Below are 23,131 nucleotides of genomic sequence, written 5' to 3'. Positions count from 1 at the left end.
TGTTGGTTACCACCTTTAAAGCGCTCCATGGCATAGGACCGGGTTATTTACGGGACCGCCTGCTGCTACCAGTGGCCTCCCATCGACCAGTGCGCTCCCATAGGGAAGGTCTCCTCAGGGTGCCGTCGGTCAATGTCGGCTGGCGACCCCCAGGGGGAGGGCCTTCTCCGTGGGGGCCCCTGCCCTCTGGAACGAGCTGCCTCCAGGGATACGTCAACTCCCTGACCTCCGGACCTTCCGACGTGAGCTGAAGACATTTTTGTTCCATCGTGGGGGCTGGCCTAATAGTTTTAATGGGGGGGGGGTTATTAGCGTTTTAATTCTTCTTAGCCAAATTGAATTAGTTTTTAAAAAATGTTTTTAATTTTTGTGTTTGTTGTTTTATTTGGCTGTAAACCGCCCTGAGTCCTTTGGGAGAAGGGTGGTGTAGAAATTAAAATAAATAAATAAATAAATAAAGAGCTTCCAAACTAGGCTAGCACACTTGTTCCTGAAATTAGTAGATACAATATTGTTTTGTTATTTACACTAGCTATCAGTCTGTTTCCATAATCAAAGTCCTGATATTACATTTAAACATTCTAAATAGCAGGTTTCCAAAGATGTAATTTCCTGACTAGTTAGTTGCAGGTACTTAAAATGTGCTGAAGAGGAAGCATTTTGTTGTATGTTTTTGAGATTTATTGGATGTTTCCATGCTAGGTAACTTTTATTTTCCTACTTCATTTTCAAATGCATTTAAAAATTTCCATCACCCTATCAGCCTTTTTAAATAATCAATTACCAAAATTATGTTTAGTTTTAATTTAATTTTTTTTCTTTTTCTTTTCTATAGAAATGTGCATGAAATGAGAAGCATGATTTTTCCCTCCAAAAAATTAGAAATAATTATGTGCTGGAAGTTCTACCAACAATTTTGGATCAGCCACAACTGAACCAAAATAAAACCTGAATATTTGGGTTGTTCTGGGTTTGGGCCAAAGGAAAATCAAGAAATTACAGGTTGTACTGCCATCTATTGATCATAGTACATAGAAAAAATATTTCAGGCTTAATTCTAATACAAAGCAAATCATGTTTGGATTAATATTTCTGAGTGATATGCTTTTCTCCACTTTCTACCTTTGATTTATTAAAGTTTTCCATATTTCAGTTGATAAACTCTTTTTTTTACTTCTATTCAATTACGTCCAATTCTTGAAGACTGCCTGGAGAAGTCCCAGTTTTCTTGGCAAAATTTTTCAGAAGTAGTTTGCCTTACCTCTTTCCTAGGGCTGAGTGAAAGTGACTGGCCCAAGTTCATCCAATTGGGTTTGTGGCTAAGGCAAAACTAGAATTTGTGGTTTCCTAGTTTTACCCTGAAGCGTTAACCACTACACCAAACTGGCGCTAAACTTTAAATTACTACTAGCATTTCATTTCCAGCTAAAGTTATAAATAGGTTTGCAATAATCAAAACTGTAGTTAAGAATAGTTACTAAACCTTTGAAAAGCAATTAGAAATATTTTACAAAGTATAGTTATGAACAAAACAACATTTTTCAAAATACTAAAACAACTTTGATGGAATATTTGCAATGCTGCTTAAAGACTATTACCAACTGTGCAGTATTTTAGAATAGTAGTTTAAAAGACAGCTAATATGCTTTGCAATGAATCTCTTTCCAGTGTTTTGTACAAGCCTAATATTTTGAATACAGTATTTTGGAAGCTATCTAAAAATGGGATAAGGTGAATTTGCATGAACCTCCATTGGGATAAAACCAATTTTTAACTAAGCTTCAATAACTCGTAATAGATTTATAAAGTAGAGTTTATAGTATGGTAGGATATGATTTGGTATAGTGTTATAATGAGAACAAGAACAACTGGATTTTTTTAAAGAATAGTTATAATTATAAACAGTAAAAAATAACTAAGTTTAAAAACAAATTTCAAGTGTAATCAGCATCATTATTTAAAACAAATCTTATTAAAATTTAGTATGTTTGGCATTCTGATCTTGCTTGAGTGCATACATAACATCATTCTGGCTAACATTGAGTCGAATTCGCATGCCGAGGTACTTGGCATGAGATTCTGCCAGCAAAAGTTTACAAGCACCAAGTCGGGAGGAAATTGCCATTATATCTGATATAGTAGGTGTTGGCAGGCCTTCAAGTCTACATAGAGCAACGTGCTGATGAAATATCTAGAAGTGGGGAAAAAAACCTGAAGGTTAAAAACAAGCAGGTTAAGGGAGTAATTTCTAATTACTTTCCTCTTTCTATGGGAAAATAATAAGATACACCTGTGGTTTGCAGACATTGGGGGTGGGTGGGTGGGGTGTTGTGTGATGTGATCACAGGGGGTCCATGAAGGCTTGAAGAAATGTTATGATTTAAATCTTTAGTCTTAAGTCTCAAGATCTTAAGTCCTTAAGTTTTGGGGATCCGTGGCCACAAAAGGCATTTAAAGGGGGTCCATGGTAAAGAAAATAGAATAGAATAGAATAGAATAGAATAGAATAGAATAGAATAGAATAGAATAGAATAGAATAGAATTTATTGGCTAAGTGTGATTGGACACACAAGGAATTTGTCTTGGTGCATATGCTCTCAGTGTACATAACAGAAAAGATACTTCCATCAAGGTACAACATTTACAACACAAATGATGATCACAGGGTACAATTTAACATTTAATGATACAACACTTAATGATAATCACAGGGCACAAATAAGCAATCAGGAACAATCATATTAATATAAATCACAAGGATTACCAGCAACAAAGTTACAGTCATATAGTCATAAGTGGAAAGAGATTGGTGATGGGAACGATGAGAAGATTAATAGTAGTGCAGATTTAGTAAATAGTTTGACAGTGTTGAGGGGATTATTTGTTTAGCAGAGTGATGGCCTTTGGGGAAAAAACTGTTCTTGTGTCTAGTTGTTCTGGTGTGCAGTGCTCTATAGCGTTGTTTTGAGGGTAGGAGTTGAAACAGTTTATATCCAGGATGTGAGGGATCTGTAAATATTTTTTACAGATTCTCAAACTACTGAGATACTACAGTATCTCAGTAGTTTGAGAACTACTGAGATACACAATTTTTCAGAATTGTATATACAGTGGTACCTTGGTACTCAGCTGCTTTGAAACTCATTGAATTTGGTACTCAACCCATTTTGACATTAATATTTTGTCCTGGTCCTCATCGTGTTTGGTACTCAGTGCTACAACTTGTCAGTATCGGCTGTCTTGTGACTCACAATATTATTCCTTATGGGAAAATTTCGTTTGGCACTTGTTTTTGGTACTCATCATGCTTCCTGGAACCAATTAACAGTAAGTACTAGACTAGAGTACCACTGTATTCTAAAAATTATTTAAAAATTGTCAAACAGATTGCCTAGATTGAATTTATGCAATTTGGAAGAATGTATAGTATGGTCTGACACAAATACCATAACTATATTCAAAATATAAACATATGGGCTCGAGGAGAACTGCCAAAAACTTGAAGCACTAATCTAATTAGTGCATATTTGTGAACTGGAATAAAGAGGTACGCTGTATAAAATCCATTAAATAGTAATTTACAATGAAAAGATACATCCCCAGAATATAACTAGTCTTCTTGAAAAATTAGCATTTATTTTTACCTGCTGAATTGTAGCTTCTTCCAGTCCTAACCTATGATATTCCGCAATTGTGGCTTTCAAGAATATTTGCTCCTGCAGTGAAGCATTCCTAAGAGAATGAAACCCCAACAAGATTAATCAGCATAATAAAAAATCACATCTCAGTGTGTTGATACACTACATATAGCTTCTACTTGGTGGGTTGGAAGAAACAATGTTGGCTTACAAGGCCGACATGTATTCCATTCACAATGTACAACTGATGTTATCTCAACTGTGGGTGTATATAAAAATAAAAAAACATAACTTGATAAAGGTTGTAAGCTATAGTCCATAGAATGGTGATAATTGGAAGAAAAGGATGAGCTTGGGGGGAAAATGTGTAACCCTGTGCAATATGTAGCATGAATAGATGTGTGAGACCAAGTTAAACAAGTCCAAAAAAAGGAACCTGGATATTTAGAGTACTGAGAATGAGTGAGAATGGTGACTGTTGATGGGTATCTCCTTAGGAAAATGTCTATTTCAAATACAGATAATCTTTGGGTTATGATGGCAACTGGGTACAGAATTTTTGTCCCTAAATGATGTGGTTTTAAAGTGTGATGTCACATAGCTGTATTGCTTCACAACAGGAGTTCCAGCATCCTGGTTGCTGTTATTGAGTTAGGATTTCATGAGTCGGTAAGTGAGGACTCCATATGATCATGATTTCCAACTTCCTGGCAGCTTTCCCTTTGACTTTGCTTGTGGGAAGCTGGCAAAGAATGTTAGAAATTGTGATCATGTGACTGCAGTTTGCTGTCATTAATTGTGAGCTATGCACTGAATGCTCAGATCACAACCATGTGACTGTGGGAATGCAGTGATGCCTGGAATTCCAAGGACCAGTCTTTACCATCATTTGTTCAGCACCATTATCTTTTAATGGTTGTTGAACAAATGGTTGTAACTTTTGAACTGCACAGACCAGATTTTTTTTCTTTTTTCTTTTAATGACCCAATAAACCCTTGCATCGGGAAGATGTCTATTGAGCGGAGCTTGAGTGTTTACTGGCCAGATGCCCTTCCTGACATCTATGTGGAGTGCTCAGCAGACAATTACTCATTGCTCCCAGAAAGAAATATCTGCTCTACTTAGGATCAAATCTACAGCCTTGTTATTATGAGGCAAGAGCTCCAACTCTAGGCTACCACACCGCTCAGACCAGATTTTCCTTTATGGCACTGAAAAAGAGAAGACTGACAAGTAAATTATTTTATTACCTAATTGCATTTATATAGGGAGATGAGAACATTTCATCCACAGCTTGCATAACATGTGCCATGTTGACTAATCCAGAAACACCTCTTTTGCTATTAAGTTCACAGATTTCAGTGGATCTTCTGCAGATATCAAGGCACCGTCTTGCATCACCAGACAAAGCTGCAACCTAAAATGTATTGATTAAAAATGAAAGTTGATCATTTTCTCTAAATTGCAATACCCAGAAGGATAGCTATTCAACATTATTGAATGTGGAATATTTGTTTCACCCAGAAATTCCCCTTTCTCCATGCTAATTCAGTTCCCCCCTTTTGTTACGACCTATAATGCTGAAATCTAGAAATTGCCTTTGCTTGGAGGCAGACAAATAATACTAGGAATGAGTATGATTTTCTGATCAACTTCTTAAAAGAAAAGTGATCTTTTTAAACAGAGGCTTTAGAATTCAGACAAAATGCCTTTGTCACCTCCCAATTGGCCTATTGTAATGAGTTCTAAATGGAGTTGCCCTTGAAGAGCACTTGAAAGCTGCAGCTAGTCCAGAATGGAGTGGCATGGGCAGTAGTGGGCATATTCAGTCTGACCTACACAATAGGTAGGTCACTACTATTGCGTAGGTCACTACTGAGTTTGCTACAATGCCCCCTAGTAGGCTTCCAAGTGCAACTCAAGGTATTGTTGCACCTAGAAGCCTGCCCCGGGCCCAGCTTAGTTTTGGGACTGTCTATTCCTGGTAGTTTTTGCCTGTCCCACTAGATGTCAGGGTGATCATGCTCCGAACCTCCTCAGTGGAATAGTGTTAGCTGATGGGGCAGAGGAAACTGTACCTTCTCTGTCATGGCCCTTAGCTTATGGAACAGTTTCTCTCCAGAGGTATAGATACCTATGACCCTTTCATCTTCAGGAAAATAGTGAAGTTATGTCTTTTCCCCCCAGGCAATGGGGCCAAGCTATTGAGGGAGCTGGCATTGTATGGTTGATGCATGCAAATTTTATTGGGCCCTCAATGTTGTTTCTAAGTGTTTTTTTGTGTTGACTATATTGTGCTTTTTAGTTTTGTTCATTGCCCAAAGTTCTGTCTGGTAAATGGACAGCCATATAAGTTTGCTAAATAAATAAATAAAATGGATACATTTTGTAGATTTAATTAATGTTGTCTTCACTTTCTTCAGAATCCCAAAAAACTGAGACACAATAATGAAGAATCTCTGAAGCACTTCTTTAAATTTTTTCTAATTTATGATACAGACCTAAATCCATCAGTTTGGTACATAGTTTGTACTTTACAGTTAAGAGTTCAACCATTAACTACTAAGAACTGTGTTAATTTTTTTTAAAATTGCACACAGCTGCTGCTATGGTCAATTTACCTTTCTAGAAATGAACTGAACTGCATCCTCTTCAAATGCTTTTAACTGATTGATCCTGGATGAAATAATTTGTTGTAACTGCTTGTAGGTGTACGGCTGGAAAGACATTCGGGTAAGGCCCTGCAAAATGGAAAACAAACTTCTTGAAAGCTCTTGAAATGGATATTCAATAAATCTGACAAATTGAATGAAATGTAGAGATAGAATAAATTATAGGATGTGCAGTTGTGTTTAACCTTATATGACGGCTTTTCTATCCAAAATGCTTTTTAATTATCTTATATGGAAACTGAAAATGTATGCACCAAATAGTCATGCGATTTTAGGCGTAAACTACTGAAATGTTTTATTCAGAACTTGTGATATTATTATTGCAAGTAGTTTTTCCAAAACGCTATGCATTCCAGCCTATTATCATGGTTGAACACTCCCACATCAGAATCCTTCTTTCTTTTAGCACCACAAAGACTCCTATGTTTGATATCTAGTTCTATAAATGACCAGTTCAGAATAGAAAAATGCAGTAATCAAATGCATAACTCCATTATTTAAATTCCTAGCAAATGGTATCTACCAAACTTTTCTTTATTTAGACCATATCTAAAGTGGCATCTCAAACAATTAGGTTGAGAATTTATCTGAAATTTTTCTCATACCAGTACCAACTGATTGCAAAGCACAGCACTGTAATATATCATTCCCTTCTTTTTCATTAATTTCTGAAAACAGCATGAATGCAACATAACCACAGTAATAAGAGTTGAATAGACATACCAGCCTGCTGGCTACCCTTTTCATCATTATTCTTTCTGGCAAATCCATAGTGTTAGCAATGGTCAAGACAATTAGCTTGGCATTTTTCTGGGTGGGCCAATCAAAGAGATTGTACATGACATTTTGTTTTCGAGTCCATAGAAGATCAAGCTAGATTAAGGAAGAAATTGATACAAAGTTACAGATGAAGAAAATATATGCTACAAAGATGTAAAAGTTCTGGTTCTAATTTTTTTTAATTCTGCAGAAAAATATTATTTTGAATTAGCCTTAGTCAAATACAACATGCATTATTTTTAATTTTCTTCAACTATGGATAACACTGCATATATAATTGTCTAAAGAAAAAAACTGTATATTTCTTTCTCTGTATCAGTACATTTCTATTTGAAGAATAAGTGCTTGTTACATAGCTGGAACTGAAACCTGGAACTGAAATCCAAAGAAATGTATCAGTTTAGGAATGAACACAGAAAATAACTTTTCTCCTTTGCGTTCTTTTTTAAAGACTTTAAACTCAACTGAGATGAGATTTTTAATTAACATTTGTAGGCTCCTCTTATTCAGGTGAAGAGAATGAAAGTGTTTTGAAATAATTCACATTGTTTTTATTGACAAGGATAACCACTTCAGATTATTTCAATCTTACAACAGCCACATGACTCTGAAATATATACAAAACAAACTAAAAAAAATATTCTAATATAATTACTCCCACATTACCTCATCCACAACAAGTACTACAGTTTTCCTTTTTGATCCAGGTGTGCAAAACATCTTTTTCAGAAGTTCAGCTGCGTGATTGGCAGTTGTCTTCTGGCCTGTCAGTAGCTAGATCAAATGAAATGGAGACTGGTGTTACTTTCTGACCGCCATTCAACACCGCAGGGAGACGGAGCCATTACGTTGGTTCCGTCCCAGGCGCCTGATGGACCCGGAGAGGTTCCGGACGGAGCTTGGGCCATTTCCTGAAGGTCTGGCCCATGACACGGCTGAGGAACTGGTTGCGGCCTGGGAACGGGCCGCAGCGGGGGCCTTAGATCGTGTCGTGCCTTTGCGGCCTCTGACCCGGCGCAGGTCCCAAACGGCTCCTTGGTTCTCCGAGGAGCTAAGGGGGATGAAGCGCCGGAGAAGACGCCTGGAGAGTTCTTGGAGGTCTAGCCGTTCCGAGGCTGATCGGACACTAGTGAAGTCCTATACTAGGACTTACCTAGTGGCATTGAGGGATGCGAGGCGTTGCTACGCCTCCTCCCTCATTGCGTCGGCAGATAACCGCCCAGCCGCCCTGTTTCGGGTGACCTGCCCTCCTTCACCAGGGGAGCGGGATGACCCGTTGCAGGGGCGTGCTGAGGAGTTTAACGGTTATCTATACGATAAAATCGCTCAGCTCGGGACGGTCTGGACCAAAATTGCAGTGACTCAGGGGGGCCGTCCGGGGGTGGTCTTGGTGATATTTTATGGGATGAGTTTGACCCTGTGGCTCCCGAGGACATGGACAGGTTGTTGGGTAGGTTGAATGCCACCACATGTTTACTGGACCCGTGCCCCTCCTGGTTGGTGCTGGCCACCCAGGAGGTGACACGAGGCTGGCTCCAGGCAATTACGAGTGCTTCCTTGGTGGAGGAGTCTTCCGCCGCCTTGAAAGAGGCGGTGGTGAGACCCTCCTCAAGAAGCCTGCCTTGGACCCGGCTGTTTTAGGCAATTATCGTCCGGTCTCAACCTTCGCTACGGCGAAGGTTGTAGAGAGTATGGTGGCATATCAGTTTCCTTACACCTGGATGAAACTGTCTATCTAGACCTGCTCCAGTCCGGTTTCCGGCCCGGTTACAGCACTGAGACGGCTTTGGTCGCGTTGGTGGATGATCTCTGGAGGGCCAGGGATAGGGGTTGTTCCTCTGCCCTAGTCCTATTAGACCTCTCAGCGGCTTTTGATACCATCGACCATGGTATCCTGCTGCGCCGGTTGGAGGGATTGGGAGTGGGAGGCACCGTTTATCGGTGGTTCTCCTCCTATCTCTCCGATCGGTCGCAGACGGTGTTGACGGGGGGGCAGAGGTCGGCTCCGAGGCGCCTCACTTGTGGGGTGCCGCAGGGGTCGATTCTCTCGCCCCTCTTGTTCAACATCTATATGAAGCCGCTGGGTGAGATCATCAGTGGCTTCGATGTGAGGTACCAGCTGTACGCTGATGACACCCAGCTGTACTTTCCCACACCGGCCCACCCCAATGAAGCTATCGAAGTGCTGTCCCGGTGTCTGGAAGCCGTACGGGTCTGGATGGGGAGAAACAGGCTCAAGCTCAATCCCTCCAAGACAGAGTGGCTGTGGATGCCGGCATCCCGGTACAGTCAGCTGCAGCCGCGGCTGACTGTTGGGGGCGAGTCATTGGCCCCGATGGAGAGGGTGCGCAACTTGGGCGTCCTCCTGGATGAACGGCTGTCCTTTGAAGATCATTTGGCGGCCGTCTCCAGGAGAGCTTTTTACCAGGTTCGCCTGGTGCGCCAGTTGCGCCCCTTTCTAGACCGGGATGCCCTATGCACGGTCACTCACGCCCTCGTGACGTCTCGCCTAGACTACTGCAATGCTCTCTACATGGGGCTCCCCTTGAAGGGCATCCGGAGACTGCAGTTAGTCCAGAATGCGGCTGCGCGGGTGATAGAAGGAGCCCCTCGTGGCTCCCGGGTGACACCTATCCTGCGCAGACTGCACTGGCTACCTGTGGCCTTCCGGGTGCGCTTCAAGGTGTTGGTGATCACCTTTAAAGCGCTCCATGGCATAGGGCCGGGCTATTTACGGGACCGCCTTCTGCTACCGAATACCTCTCACCGACCCGTGAGAGGGACTCCTCAGGGTGCCGTCAGCTAGGCAGTGTCGTCTGGCGACACCCAGGGGAAGGGCCTTCTCTGCGGGGGCTCCCGCCCTCTGGAACGAGCTCCCCCCAGGACTTCGCCAACTCTCGGACCTTAGAACCTTCCGTCGTGAACTTAAAACACACTTATTCAGGTGCGCAGGACTGGATTAGATTTTTTAGTTTTTTAAATTTTAAATTTTAAATTTTGTACTGATTTTAATTGGTTTTGCTATTTTTAGTTAAATTGGCCGGTTAAATATTTCATTTTAAAATTATTTTAAATTTATTGTCTATCTATGTATTTTAATAAGGCTGTACACCGCCCTGAGTCCTTCGGGAGAAGGGCGGTCTAGAAATTTAATTAATAAATAAATAAATAAATAAATAATAAATAAATGATCTTGTGCAGCAATAATGAATTCTGCTATAGCGATAGTATAATTCTATGTACGTTTATCTAGAGGTAAATCCTACTATATTCAGTGTGGCATGTCAGCTTTGGAAGGACAGATGGAAGAACTCGCCGAAAAACTATAAATTTGCAGAATTACATTACCTCCAATTTTCATAATGAAACCTAATATCCAGATAAACTTTCTGCCAGACCTACATTCATTTTTTATGTTGAACACCATCATAAACCCACTTGGAGCTGGAAATATTCATAATAAAACAGACATAATTTGTTTTATTATGAATATAAAACAGGAAGAGTGAAAGGAGAGGTGGAAGGACACAATGAGTTTTTTAAAAGCTAAGGCAGTTGAGATCAGACAGAACCACCCTTATGAAACTCCATTTTTAAGGATGTTTTTCATATGACCCATTGTTTTTCTCTTGTGAGAGATGGAGTCCTGTGTCCCTTCTTGTATTGAGAAATACCTGAGAAATAAAAGGAGATAAGAATCTTTTCCTTGTAATACCTAACTTCATCCAGCTTGACCATAGCAGCTGGATCTTCACTGTTGTTTTAAATATTAAACTGTATTGTAAACATTTTAAAATATGACGACAATGGAGCTTGATGCATAGTCAGGATTTTAGATTGTTTAGAACATTTGTTCATTTGCTTGTTTTCAGGAAAGTTTACTCTCTAGCCTTATTTTTATTATTATTGTTGTTTTGTTGTTGTTGTTATATTTGCTGCCAATTTTGCCATGGCAGTCAAATTTATAGTTAAAACTTTTCTGGCTGTTTCTTTTCGTGTATTATTTCATTTATAAAAGCCTGTTATTCAGTAAAAAAAATACTTTTCATGGTAGTTGTTTTACTATGGGTTGTGTGTTTAGGAATAAAAAGTACATTTCAGGGAGAGATAATTCGGTGCAACTAGTCTATTTAAATTGTATTCAAATGTCTACAGCATATCCCAGCTGTGCTAATCAAACCTGTTACATTAATCTTTAATAAGCATATCTTAGAATATTGATATGATATATTTCTTCCACTTTATTATTTATTTATTTATTTATTTATTTATTTATTTATTATTCGAATTTATATACCGCCCTATCTCCCAAAGGACTCAGGGCGGTTCACAGGCATATAAAACATCAATATACAAACATCAATATACAAATTAAAATAATCCTTAAAAAACTTATTCTAACGCCCAGATAATTAAAAATAGAAATATAAATATAAAATATAAATATTAAAATCAATTTAAAACCCCTCTAAATTTAAAATCTAAGCCAGTCCTGCACAGATGAATAAAGCTCGCGACGGAAGGTTAATGTGATTTAAGTATTATCTGAAATTGTGCAAGTTGTAAGGAGTCCTAAGACTCCTTTTAAAATCTTGCCTGAGACTCCAATCATTAATAAACTCCAAATATTTCCCTGGATGATAACATAAACAGTGAAGCACATCTGTCAGCTCATACACTTAGTCTATCGTTCCAAAAGCATTGCCTTTAGTCCCCATTAACTTCAGAAAGCAAGGCCAACAGCTGCTAATCTGCCTGTATCTTTACACAATATATTTGGAGAGATGTCTGCATTAATTGCAGAATTTTTGAACCCTGAATCATTGCCTGATCACTTCATATTTAATTAGCTGTACATAAGTACTAAAGTGTTTGCAATCTTCCAAATTTTAAAAGACAGCCATTATCCACAAGCCCTAAATTGTGTCAGTAGTTTAGACACACAAAGAAACACATGTTGGGTGTGTACACCTGGAGTGGAGAGCCAATGTAGTGTATTGGTTAAGATGTTGAACTAGGAGCAGGAGACTGAGGTTTTAATCCTCCATAGGTATGTAAGTCATCTGGATGTGTCTGGGCCATTCATTTTTTTCTCAGCCAAGACTAAGAATATCTCTCTACCAACTTCCATGGAAACAATGTACTAGATTACACTCCATAACCAAATTATTCATTTTGAAGACAGGGACTGAAAACATTGTTGCATATCAAGAAAAATAATTACACCCACACACAACTTATGGCTTTTGTATACACATACTCCCAGTTACAGGCAAGCTCATCCTCTGACTTTAAGAAACTACTGAAAAAGCTTCTTGCCCAATTCCATTTTTCTCAAGCATATTCACCTTTAAAATTAGCACATAGGCTTGATTGGGATCAGTCAGTTTCATTCCATTAATCTCTATAAACTGGAAAGCAGGTATCTCATCATTTTCTGCTGCCTGCTGTAGATAATGAATAGCTTCATGGACTGTTGCTGTTTTGCCTGTTCCAGGAACTCCAGAAATGTACATACACCTGAAACACAAGAGAACCAATACTAATCACAAAGATTTCTGTTTTTCTAATAAAAAGCTGCCTTATACAATCTTAGAACAATTGTCCCCTTAGTCAGATTAAATATGATTATTGATTCCGCTGCAGTTTTAGCTATGTTGATTGTTCCTGGAACTTTTATAAGGAAACTCTGTTATTTCTTTAACTCCTACTTAAAAGTCCAAAAAAGTTACTTAATCCTTCTTAAAATAAAAATAATCACAGGCAAGTGGATAGATCTGAGAAGCTTCTACATGGACAGTTCCACACCCAATGGACTGGGTAATAAAGATGAAGATTTCAGAAATGGAATGTACTTAGAAAATTGCAGCCAAAACATGTTAATAAGTGTTTAAACAAGGTACTTCTTTTAATCTGTGTAATAAGAATGCATGACTTTCAAGAAATTGTGCAAGGCGTTGTAATCTTGTAGAAAAAGAACTTTTAAGCGAAAACATGCCATCATTGTTTTGGCACATCAACGTGACCTGGATTTCTCTTTTTCCTTCCACTTTAATGAAACTGAAAATGGATGAATATCCTGCCAAGAAACACTCACCCTCCTGTACCATCAAGAAGCTTGCTTTCTATAAAGTTACAGATATCCTGGAATTCCTTTTCACGGCAGGGCAAGGCTTCTGGGACAGCTGATACATGCAGTCTGTCAATTAAAGCAAAACAGGAGGAAAGAGATGTCAATTCTAAAGACCCCGGTTATATGATTTCTAAGTAAGGTGCTAGGCACAGAATAGAATTTATTAAGAGTTGTTATGGAAATGTTCTAAGAATTCAATTCAAATAGTGCTGGGTTGAAAAGGGAGTAGGTTTTTTTAAGGTGACTTTATAATTTCAACGCTAATCCAAAGTAAAAAAAATATTTTAGATGCAAACATAGAACAAGACATTCATAACAGAAAGGATGTTTATTTAAAGGTACCATTATATTATCTCCTACTGTAATAAAGAATATCATTTACATCACCCTCAAAAGCTAACTTCTAGCTTCTCTTCCTTTAACTACATTATTATTTATTTCTTCCCTTAGGAAATATCAGAAATATTTTACTTAACCTTATTCTTGCCTCTTCTAGCACATTGACTGGTTTCTGGGCAGTCTGATTTCGGCTGCGTATTCTTGGGGTGGCATTACGTGGAGTTTTTGGAGTACTTGGTTTAGACTGCAAGAAAAATCATTGTTATTTTCTCATTTACAAACATAATTGTTTGCTTTTTGTTTTGTTTGAAACTGCTGAAAATAATAATTGAAAAAATTAAGCCAAACATTTGTAATGCTTAAGACCTTATTTATTTGGCATAGAATTTAAATGAATATTCAACGCAAAATTGGGCTGAAAGAATGAAAGGCGGAAACAGTTTTACATTATTTCCTCTTTGAAATTTTGTAGTTCACCTTGTAATCAGTTTCGTGTTGTGGTTAAAGGTATTGAACTAGGAGAATTTAGACTAGGAACTGTATTTTCATTCTCCCTTGGAAATAAAAGCCAGCAAAGTGTCTTAGAGCCAATCAACACCAGAACAAGACCGAGAAATTAAAAAAACAAATCCTGAAGGACTGGTAAACCATTTCCAAAAACATTGCCAAGAAAACTATTGATCTGTTCATGTTGCCAGGAGTTGAAGTATACAAAGACACAGCCTAGCTTGATCAGGTAAAATGAAGATGGTATTATTTGACTACAAATATAACCAGTTATCTCCATTTATAAATTCCAAACTGAATTTTATAAATTCCTGAAATTGTAACAAGAGCTTATTTTATGTTTATATGATTGTTGAAAGTACTTTTTTTGTTTTTAGAAATGCCTGTAGCTCTTACACTATTCCTTGGATCCTTGGCAGGTGTCCCCCTGGATTGGTTCTTTGAGAACTTGGGAGGAGTGGATTTTGTTTGTCTTTTAGGTGTATGAATTCTCTTGTTGTCTTCTTCATCATCGCTCTCTGAATCAGTAGTTTCCAAGGGACTAAGATACTTCTTAGCCTTGCCATTATCTCCAGCTGCATTCAAAATACTAAAGAAAGAAATTAGATACATCAAATTTTGAATTTTGGACAATAAGCAGAAAAAGAGACAACACTAGAACAACACTGGCTGAAGACAATGATATTATGATCAGCCAGATATGAGCCCATGTTCAGGTACAGACATGGTGACAGAAAATCCTACTTTATCTAAGATTCTTTTGACCCTGTGATGTGTAAGGAATCACAGTGGACCTCTGAACTGAGCTCAGCCACCTTTAAATTAGATCCCTGTCCTTTGGGGTTTTAGTGGATTAAATAATGCCACAGGTTTTGAAAGGTGTGCTTCCTCATCAAAAAGGCATGTAAGGCCTAGCTATCCAGAGAAGAATCATTCCAAACTACTATTCTGTGAAGGAACGCCTAACAGATTCCAGGAAAGCAGAGAGGGAAACGGGACTGTTGTAGAAGACATTACAGCCAAGGGAAGAGAAAGCATGAGAAACACCTTTAGTTATTTTGCCTTAATCATGCTGAACTAGATCGGGGTCTCCAACCTTGGCAGCTTTAAGACTTGTGGACTTCTAGTCCCAGAACTCTGGGAGTTGAAGTCCACAAATCTTAAAGTTGCCAAGGTTGGAGGCCCCTGAACTAGATAACTCTCTTGAAAAATTTGGGAAACAAAACAACTTGGAATTCTGTAACTATCTTTTTTTTTTTTTTGCTAATAAGGTATTGGAAGACAATCTTGAAAGCCTGTCAAGCATCTAACATTTGGTTTGTAAGGGAGGTTAGACAACAAACTACAACTTAACAGTCTTGATGTCTCCATCAGATATTTGGCTATATTTCCAATAAACTCTGCAATGGCCATGCTGACAAATGGGTATGGCCATTTTAATTCAAAACTTGGGATATAAGCAAATTCTCTACTCCTAAATAGAAAGCGAAGGTGAGATTATATGCATCAATCATTTGATCATTTAAACTGCAATGTTTAAATGTAAGATTAAAAAAAATGTCCTATGAATGAATCACATTCATTCACAGGACATGGGGGGGTGGTTTTCATCAAAGTGTTTTAATATATGTTTTATTAATACATCTTTTAATATCACATAAAAATTCCATATCTATCTGAACAGCGTGTTGTCTGGGTACAATTAATTTTAAGTAGAAATGCCATATTGATCAACATTAATCATAATAATAAACATATCCGTAATAATCGCAAAAAAGTAATACAATTAGTTTATCTATCTTACAAAGTTTTCAATACAAACGTTCTTATTATCTTTTAGATCTTAATCTCTGATTCTGTTAATTAACCATTGGTAAAACAAGTCCCATGTCAAAAAGTATTGTTTCTTCCTTTTCTTTTCTTTTAAGTGTTAATCTGTCCATCTAAGCACATTCTAATATTTTTTTAATAACACTTTCATCTGTAGGGATCTCTTCATTTTTCCACTGTTGTGCAAACACAATTCTTGCTGCCATTAATACATGTAAAATTAAATATATTTTCCCTTTGTCTTACTGTTCTGGTAATATACCCAACAAGAATATCTCTAGTTTCAAATCTATGTTGTTTTATCACTTTTTCTAGCCAAGTATGTATTTTAGTCCAATATTTTTTCCCCTCTGAGCATGTGCACCACATATGATAGTATGAACCTGGTATCTGATTGCACTTTTAACATTTAACTGATAAATTTTCATACATCTTTGCTAATCTCACTGATGGTAGATGCCACCTATAAAACATTTTATATAAGTTCTCCTTATAGGCTGTTGACATTGTTAGCTTACAATTTCTATCCCACAATTTCTTTTTCTTTTTTTAATTTGAATTTATATGCCGCCCTTCTCCGAAGACTTAGGGCGGCTTACACTGTGTTAAGCAATAGTCTTCATCCATTTGTATATTATATACAAAGTCAACTTTTATTGCCCCCAACAGTCTGGGTCCTCATTTTACCTACCTTATAAAGGATGGAAGGCTGAGTCAACTTTGGGCCTGGTGGGACTTGAACTTGCAGTAATTGCAAGCAGCTGTGTTAATAACAGACAGACTTAGTGTGCTGAGCCACCAGAATTTCTGCCATTTATCTAATTCTATTGGGTAGCCAAAGTTTTTAGCGTATCTTATCATTGTTTCTTTCATTTGTTCTTCTTCCAGTTTAATACTCAGTAAATAATTATATTTTTTAAAATTAATTTTTCAACTGTCCCTAGTAGTATTTGATCTAGTTCTGTTGGTTCTTTATGAAAGTTATACATTCTTGTGTCTTTCTCATATCTTGATTTATTTGCATATATGGCCACCATGCTAAATCAATCCCTTGATTGGTCATTTATTGTTTAGGGAGGGTTATTGATCCAGATTTGGCCCACTTATTTTCATTGATAAGATCAGTTTTAGACAATCTTTTCTTTTAAAAAAAGTATTTCTATCCAACAATATATTTGTAAACATGCTTATATAAAGTAATTATTTCCACTAATAATTTGTTAAGTGTTACTAACAGACTAAACAGACTAAAAAATTAAAATGTTGTATGGATAACAGTCTCACCGAAGTTGTTTTGCAATTCGAGCAGCAGTCACTTCTGCACATTTCCTGCGTGAACGTGGAGTCATCGCTGCATTCCTTGTTTCCAACTCACATTCTTCATCTAAACTATAGAGAAATATGACTAATATAATCTATGAAAAATACACAACACCTTCACCAACTCCACTATTCTCAATTATTCAAGAAACAGATACAAACAATCTAGGCAGACAAAATTTAACCCATGGAATCGTATTCTAGTGTAGTTATTAATCTGTTAAATTTAACCCCAGTATTAAAAAGCTAAAATTTCTGCCTGTCAGCAAATTATTACAGAAAAGAAGAAAATTAATATTAAACAGAAAAGGATACCTGTGTCTTGCTTGAAGAAAAATAGTATTTTAATATAGAAACAAGAACACTACGCTGTTCTGAAGACCACACTTCTGAATTTAGAACATAATGCTGGTCCCTACCCTTTGCCACTTTGTGCCACAGCAGAACTGCTGATTTTCAGACTGGAATCTTGGATCCTCTGGCATGAAGTTAGTAAATTTGTTGTAGTTCTTTCAGGCTGTTCATCCAGTGGTTTTATATCTAAAAGTAAATCTTCCTCATCAGAAACACAAGATATTTTTTTAGGAGATCCTTTAATGCCAGTAAATGTTACTTTTCTTTTAAGGGATGATTGTTGAGGAGTTTCGGTCAAATCACAGTCTAGAAGTTCTATCATATCTTGTTGCACTGCAAGCATATTTCTCGATTTTGTAGGTGCTAAAAAGAAAAAAAATCAGAACATAGAACATAGATTTAACAGAAGTCATTAAAGAATGATAATTTCTGAATACATAAGCCCTTCTGTATCTCTGAGGTCAAATGTCTCCTGGCCTGCAACCTAATTTCTAAAGTTTCTTCCAAGAAACAAATTTAAACCTTACTGATTTTTCATAAATTGTCAAAAACTTAGTTGGTCTCCGAGACCTCGAGCTAGGATGGTTGAGTCCTTTAGGTTTACATTCAAATAATAACATGGAAGGACAATATCTTTTGTTTCCCCATTTTTAACACAGGTTTTCCCAATTTTCAAGGAAATGATAAAAAGTTCTGATTATGATATTCATATAAACCTGCACAATTATGTGAGTAATCATGTGAGTTATACTAGTAGGGACAGAATTTTGTTTCTGTTACAAGTATTTATGCAGCAGAAATGAACAAACCCAGCTCAAGAAACTCCTCAGTTGTATGAGTGCCAGATTAGGAGCCATCCATTGTTAATTATGGCTTTTATCTGAAAATAATCCGAAGGTCCTTGATTTGCAACCATTTTAGTGACTGTTCGACATTACAACGTCACTGAAAAAAATGACTTATGATAATTTTTCACTTACGACCATTGCAGCATCCCCATGGTCACGTGATCAAAATTCAGATGCTTGGCAACTGGCTCATATTTATGACAGTTACAGTGTCCCAGGGTCATGTGATCACTTTCTGACAAGCAAAGTCAATGGGGAAGACAGATTCACTTAACAACTATGTTACTGCAGTGACTCGCTTAACAACCGTGGCAAGAAAGGTTGTAAGATGGGCAAAATTCATTTAAAAATCGTTTTGCTTAGCCATGGAAATTTTGGGCTTAACTGTGGTCATAAGTCAAAGACTACCTATATACCCTAAAATTAATAAGGTGCTCTTCAGTATATAAACCATATGGCAGTTTACAGAGCTATATCTTCTAAGAGTAAAGACAGCAATACCCAACTATTTGCAAACATACTGTTTAACTGTAATCTTTTCTTTGCTCCAACGATGTCTCCACTGGCCAGTTTTGGGGAATATCTCTGCTTAAACAAGGAAGACTTAGCAGCTGAATGTCTCAGTTTTACTTCTGCACTGCTTTTATTGCTTTCTCTGGTACTCCAAGTGACATTTTTGGTTCCTTCTTCCAGTGAGCGAGAGGGAGTCCGGGTGCACTCGGTTGCAAAATTTATATCATTCTTTAGTTTAACGGAATTTTTCAATTCTGCCAGTAAATTGGACCTCAATGGCTTTATCTTTTTTCCATCCCAGGATTTCCTTACAAACATAACATGCTTATCTTTTACGTCAATAGGCAATGTTTCACATGGTGATAAGGGAATAACCTAAAAACAGCAAACAGCACAAAGTTGTCCATTTACACAGCAGTTTAAGTCCAAAGAACAGTGAAATAATGTGATCAACATATCAAAACTTAGTACAATTCAAAGAATTTAAACATCAATTAGTTCTAAGCATAACAAAAGGTCAATTAAGGAATGTATTTCCTCAAAATGTAATGAAAATTGGCTTGCCTTTGAGGAGAGGAATATTTAATAAAACAGTGGGAACTATAACTCAAATTTTTCGAACTAACTCTCTAACTTGCAAAGATGCAATTGAGTTCAATTACTAATGGCTGCATGTACTGTATGTAATTTCCTTTAAGAGTGGGAGTGGTTTGCTGCTTTGTGATTTTTTTAAATAAATGCTTGGCTTAGCAGAAAACACTGGAATACTGATGGTGCCTAATCCAAGTAGTAACCAGAGGCAAGCCACGTTAGTGACTAGCTACTGCTATCTATTGAAGTCATCATATATATATCTATCTAGGGCTGTTACTGTTCATAAGTTACAATACTAGTGAATCATATTTAACATTAGCTTATGAATAGTACTTTTCACTAACTCTAAACCGTGTACGTGCATAGAAGTAATTTAAGAGGTGCTGATTTGATATTAGAATCAGGAATATCTGATGCCATAAGATGGTATTTGTAACATACAACTTATGTAAACATTAATAATTCAAATTTCAAAAGGCCACTGCCCAATTAATTTAATATAGTGTTTTCAGAAGTTTTGTTACTACAATTGTCATGGTGATTGGGGATCACCAGGACTATAACCTTACTAGACTGGGGAAGCTAAACTAAGTGAGCAACTCTACACTAATAATCAACAATATAAGACATTCTTTAGGAAATGCAATGAACTATACATGCCCTTGAAGACCACCCAGAAGCCACAACTGGTCTAGAATACAGAAGCTACGACAGGCACCCCTAGATTCACCCAACTTACATTCTTCTTGCAAAAGCTGCACTGGTTCTCAGTTTTCTTCAGGGTGCCATTAAAAGTGCTAGTTAAATTTTAATTTCCTACCCAGCATAGGACCAGGTTATTTGTCTTCCTGAGAGTTTCTGCCTAACAGGGAAGGCATGCTCCGGGTTCCTTCCCTGAAATATTGCCATTTAATGGGACTTAGGAAGTGTATCCTTTTCATAGGTGTCTCTACCTTGTGGTGATCTAGCAGACTCCACCTTTTTAGCCTTCCAGAAGACTATTAAGACCTTACTCATGAACTGGAACAGATTGAATGTAACTTATGGATAGTTTGTTGGAACATTTTAGGAGATGACTGGGGCACCATTTTTTTTAGTTTTTCTTTTTTATGGTTTTTAGTTTTATTATTGTCATGAGCCTTCCAGATGCACATCTTTTAAATAAATCAGATTGGCTGATGCTATTGAAGCATATTTCTGCAGCAGTGTTGTCAATGTTGACAGTGCTCAAATTGTCCATCAACGGAAACAGCAATAGCACTTAGGCTTATATACTGCTTCATAGTGATTTACAGCCCTCTCTAAGCAGTTTAGTCAGTATATTTCCCCCAACAATACTGCCTTCTAACCACTGCACTACCAGGGCTCTAAATTAATGTATAAATAAGACAAGTGTCAAAACGGATGAAGTAGAACTACCATGACTAACCCTATGATAGGCTATTTATTACAGAATATAATGTATAATAGAATACAATAAAAATTACTTTATATTCTTTTTAAAATGCTGCCTTTTATGTTTAGTCTTACATATCCAAGAAGAAATGTCAGCCCTGGAGCTGGAAGGAATGAGCTATCTCAGGATTACAATTACTGTAAACTACATCAAAGAAGTTCTGAAGACATTTTCCTTTTCTTGCCTTGACAAATTTGAATACGCTACAACTCACCATAATTTTACAAACAATAGATGAAACAAAAACATCAGTATCCCATCCAGTCTCCTCATTCAAGAATATCTCCTGTGAAGCTTTTTGTCCCAAACTTTTTCGGAGGCCAAATGGTATTTCTTCAATACGAGAAAACCACTCAACAACTGCATGTTTCTCCTGAGCACCTAGGGTAGAAAAAAATATTACTTACGAAGACCCCTTTAAGATTTTTGAAACATACATTTCTTTGGTTTCATTAAATGTCGGCTTAAGTAAGAGTGTCAACCTGTAACTATCAACTATTACTAAAATGGTATATTTAATTCGAGCCAATAGTGTAAACTGATACAGGTAGCCCTCAATTTACAGCCACAATTGGAACAAGAATTTCTGCCATTTTTCAAAAATGCTTTAGCTTCTTAGTATCATATATTACTATTTATCTATCTTTTTTACAAATATTCAACAAAAAAATTATCTTAATATTGGAAAACTGCTGTATACGGAAGAGACGGAAAAAACTTACCATCTTCATATAGTTTTAAGAGTCTTGCCACAAAAAGTTGATCGTATTCTTCTTCTTCAATGAAAATAAACTCTCCAGGGAAAATACAGATTTCACTGATATCTTTTTCACATTTAATAGATATTCCCCTAAAAATAATAAATAATTTCTTTAGAGGCATTGGATACCATTCCACATCTTCTATCCATTATCACCCTTTTGTCAAAATTCTAGACATTGACTGGGCTTGTTTTTGTTTTGATTCTTCTTCCTTAAGGCACCGTGCATACTGGCAGTAGTTAGTATATAGAAATTATTATTGCTATACGGAGTCATGTAGAACGGTTTTTACCGTCTACTTCAGGTAAAACTCGTTACGACCACGATTGAGCCACACATTTTTGTTACTGAGACAATTGTTAAATGAGTTTTTCATCATTTTATGACATTTCTTGGCAGAGTTGTTAAATGAATCATTGCATGGTTAAGTTAATAACACAGTTGTTAGGTGAATCTGGCTTCCTGTTGACTGGTCAGAAGGTCGCAAAAACTGATCACATGTCCTCAGGACACTGCAACTGTCATAAATATGAACCAGTTGCCAAGCACCCTAATTTTGATCATGTGATCATAGGGATGCTGCAACAGTCGTGTGCAAAAGGATTGTCACTTTTTTCAGTGTTACCATAACTTTGAACGGTCACTAAATGACCGTAAGTCGAGCACTACCTGAACTGCTCAATTATCAGCACTATTGCATTATTATGCATTTTTCCATAATTACGGTACACATTTTGCTCTCTAACAAGAAGTAACTAAAACAGACTGACACACCTAAAATGAGAGATCTGCAATTTTCTGTCTGTAGATATAGCCTTGCCAATCCACGAATAGATGCGTTTTCCCTGACTTCTTGTGTTTATGGTATCTGTTAAAAAAAACCACGAAAGATCAGATCCTACAATAAACACACCATCTGAGCAAAAGAGGAAAAGTACTGGAACATCCCGTTGTTAGGGCATTGCTCAATCCTCAGCTTCTGTGTTATTGTCCTACACACACACACCCGCTTTCCTAAACGTAATAGAGAAGTATTTAAGAGACCCTGGGATGAAGATGAATCTGCCATTCAAGCTTCAACACGACCCCCTGTCGTTCAACCAAAAAAAAACCTTACGTGGCAACGATTTCCTCCACGAGGGGCTGCAATTCATTCTTTCAAGCCCGACGAAACTCGGCAGGAAAAAACAACAGCAACCACCCGTCAACCTGAGGCTCAGCGCGGCGACAGCTTCCCTCTTCCTCCTGCGAGATGAAACTTCGCGCCAAAGTCCGGTCGCTCCGCCCCGGAAGTGAAATTTGCGCGCCCCTAGAGACGCCATGTTTGTTCCTGGCTGTGGGAAAAAAAAAACACCCTCAATTTGTATTTCCGCAGAGGAGGCGGG

The 23,131-nt window shown here is 37.5% G+C and overlaps 1 protein-coding gene across 1 annotated transcript; it reads right to left on the bottom strand.

Annotated features, from left to right (window-relative positions):
* Positions 1–1,783: 1,783 nt before the first annotated feature.
* Positions 1,784–23,116, bottom strand: ORC1 (origin recognition complex subunit 1). The gene is made up of 17 exons (XM_058179231.1): positions 22,864–23,116; positions 22,521–22,614; positions 21,708–21,835; positions 21,200–21,366; positions 18,944–19,310; positions 17,640–17,937; positions 17,185–17,289; positions 14,467–14,659; positions 13,701–13,807; positions 13,189–13,290; positions 12,440–12,611; positions 7,758–7,865; positions 7,035–7,184; positions 6,261–6,380; positions 4,890–5,056; positions 3,645–3,732; positions 1,784–2,191 (listed from the first exon to the last, which is right to left on the bottom strand). Exons 1-17 carry the CDS (start codon positions 23,066–23,068, stop codon positions 1,973–1,975), a joined length of 2,790 nt encoding a protein of 929 aa, XP_058035214.1. The 5' UTR covers positions 23,069–23,116; the 3' UTR covers positions 1,784–1,972.
* Between the last annotated feature and the right edge of the window lie 15 nt (positions 23,117–23,131).

Source organism: Ahaetulla prasina, chromosome 3, assembly GCF_028640845.1.
Source record: "Ahaetulla prasina isolate Xishuangbanna chromosome 3, ASM2864084v1, whole genome shotgun sequence".
NCBI lineage: Eukaryota > Metazoa > Chordata > Lepidosauria > Squamata > Colubridae > Ahaetulla > Ahaetulla prasina.
The sequence above is the reverse complement of the archived record's forward strand: the minus strand, read 5'-3'. Positions and strand labels throughout refer to the sequence as shown.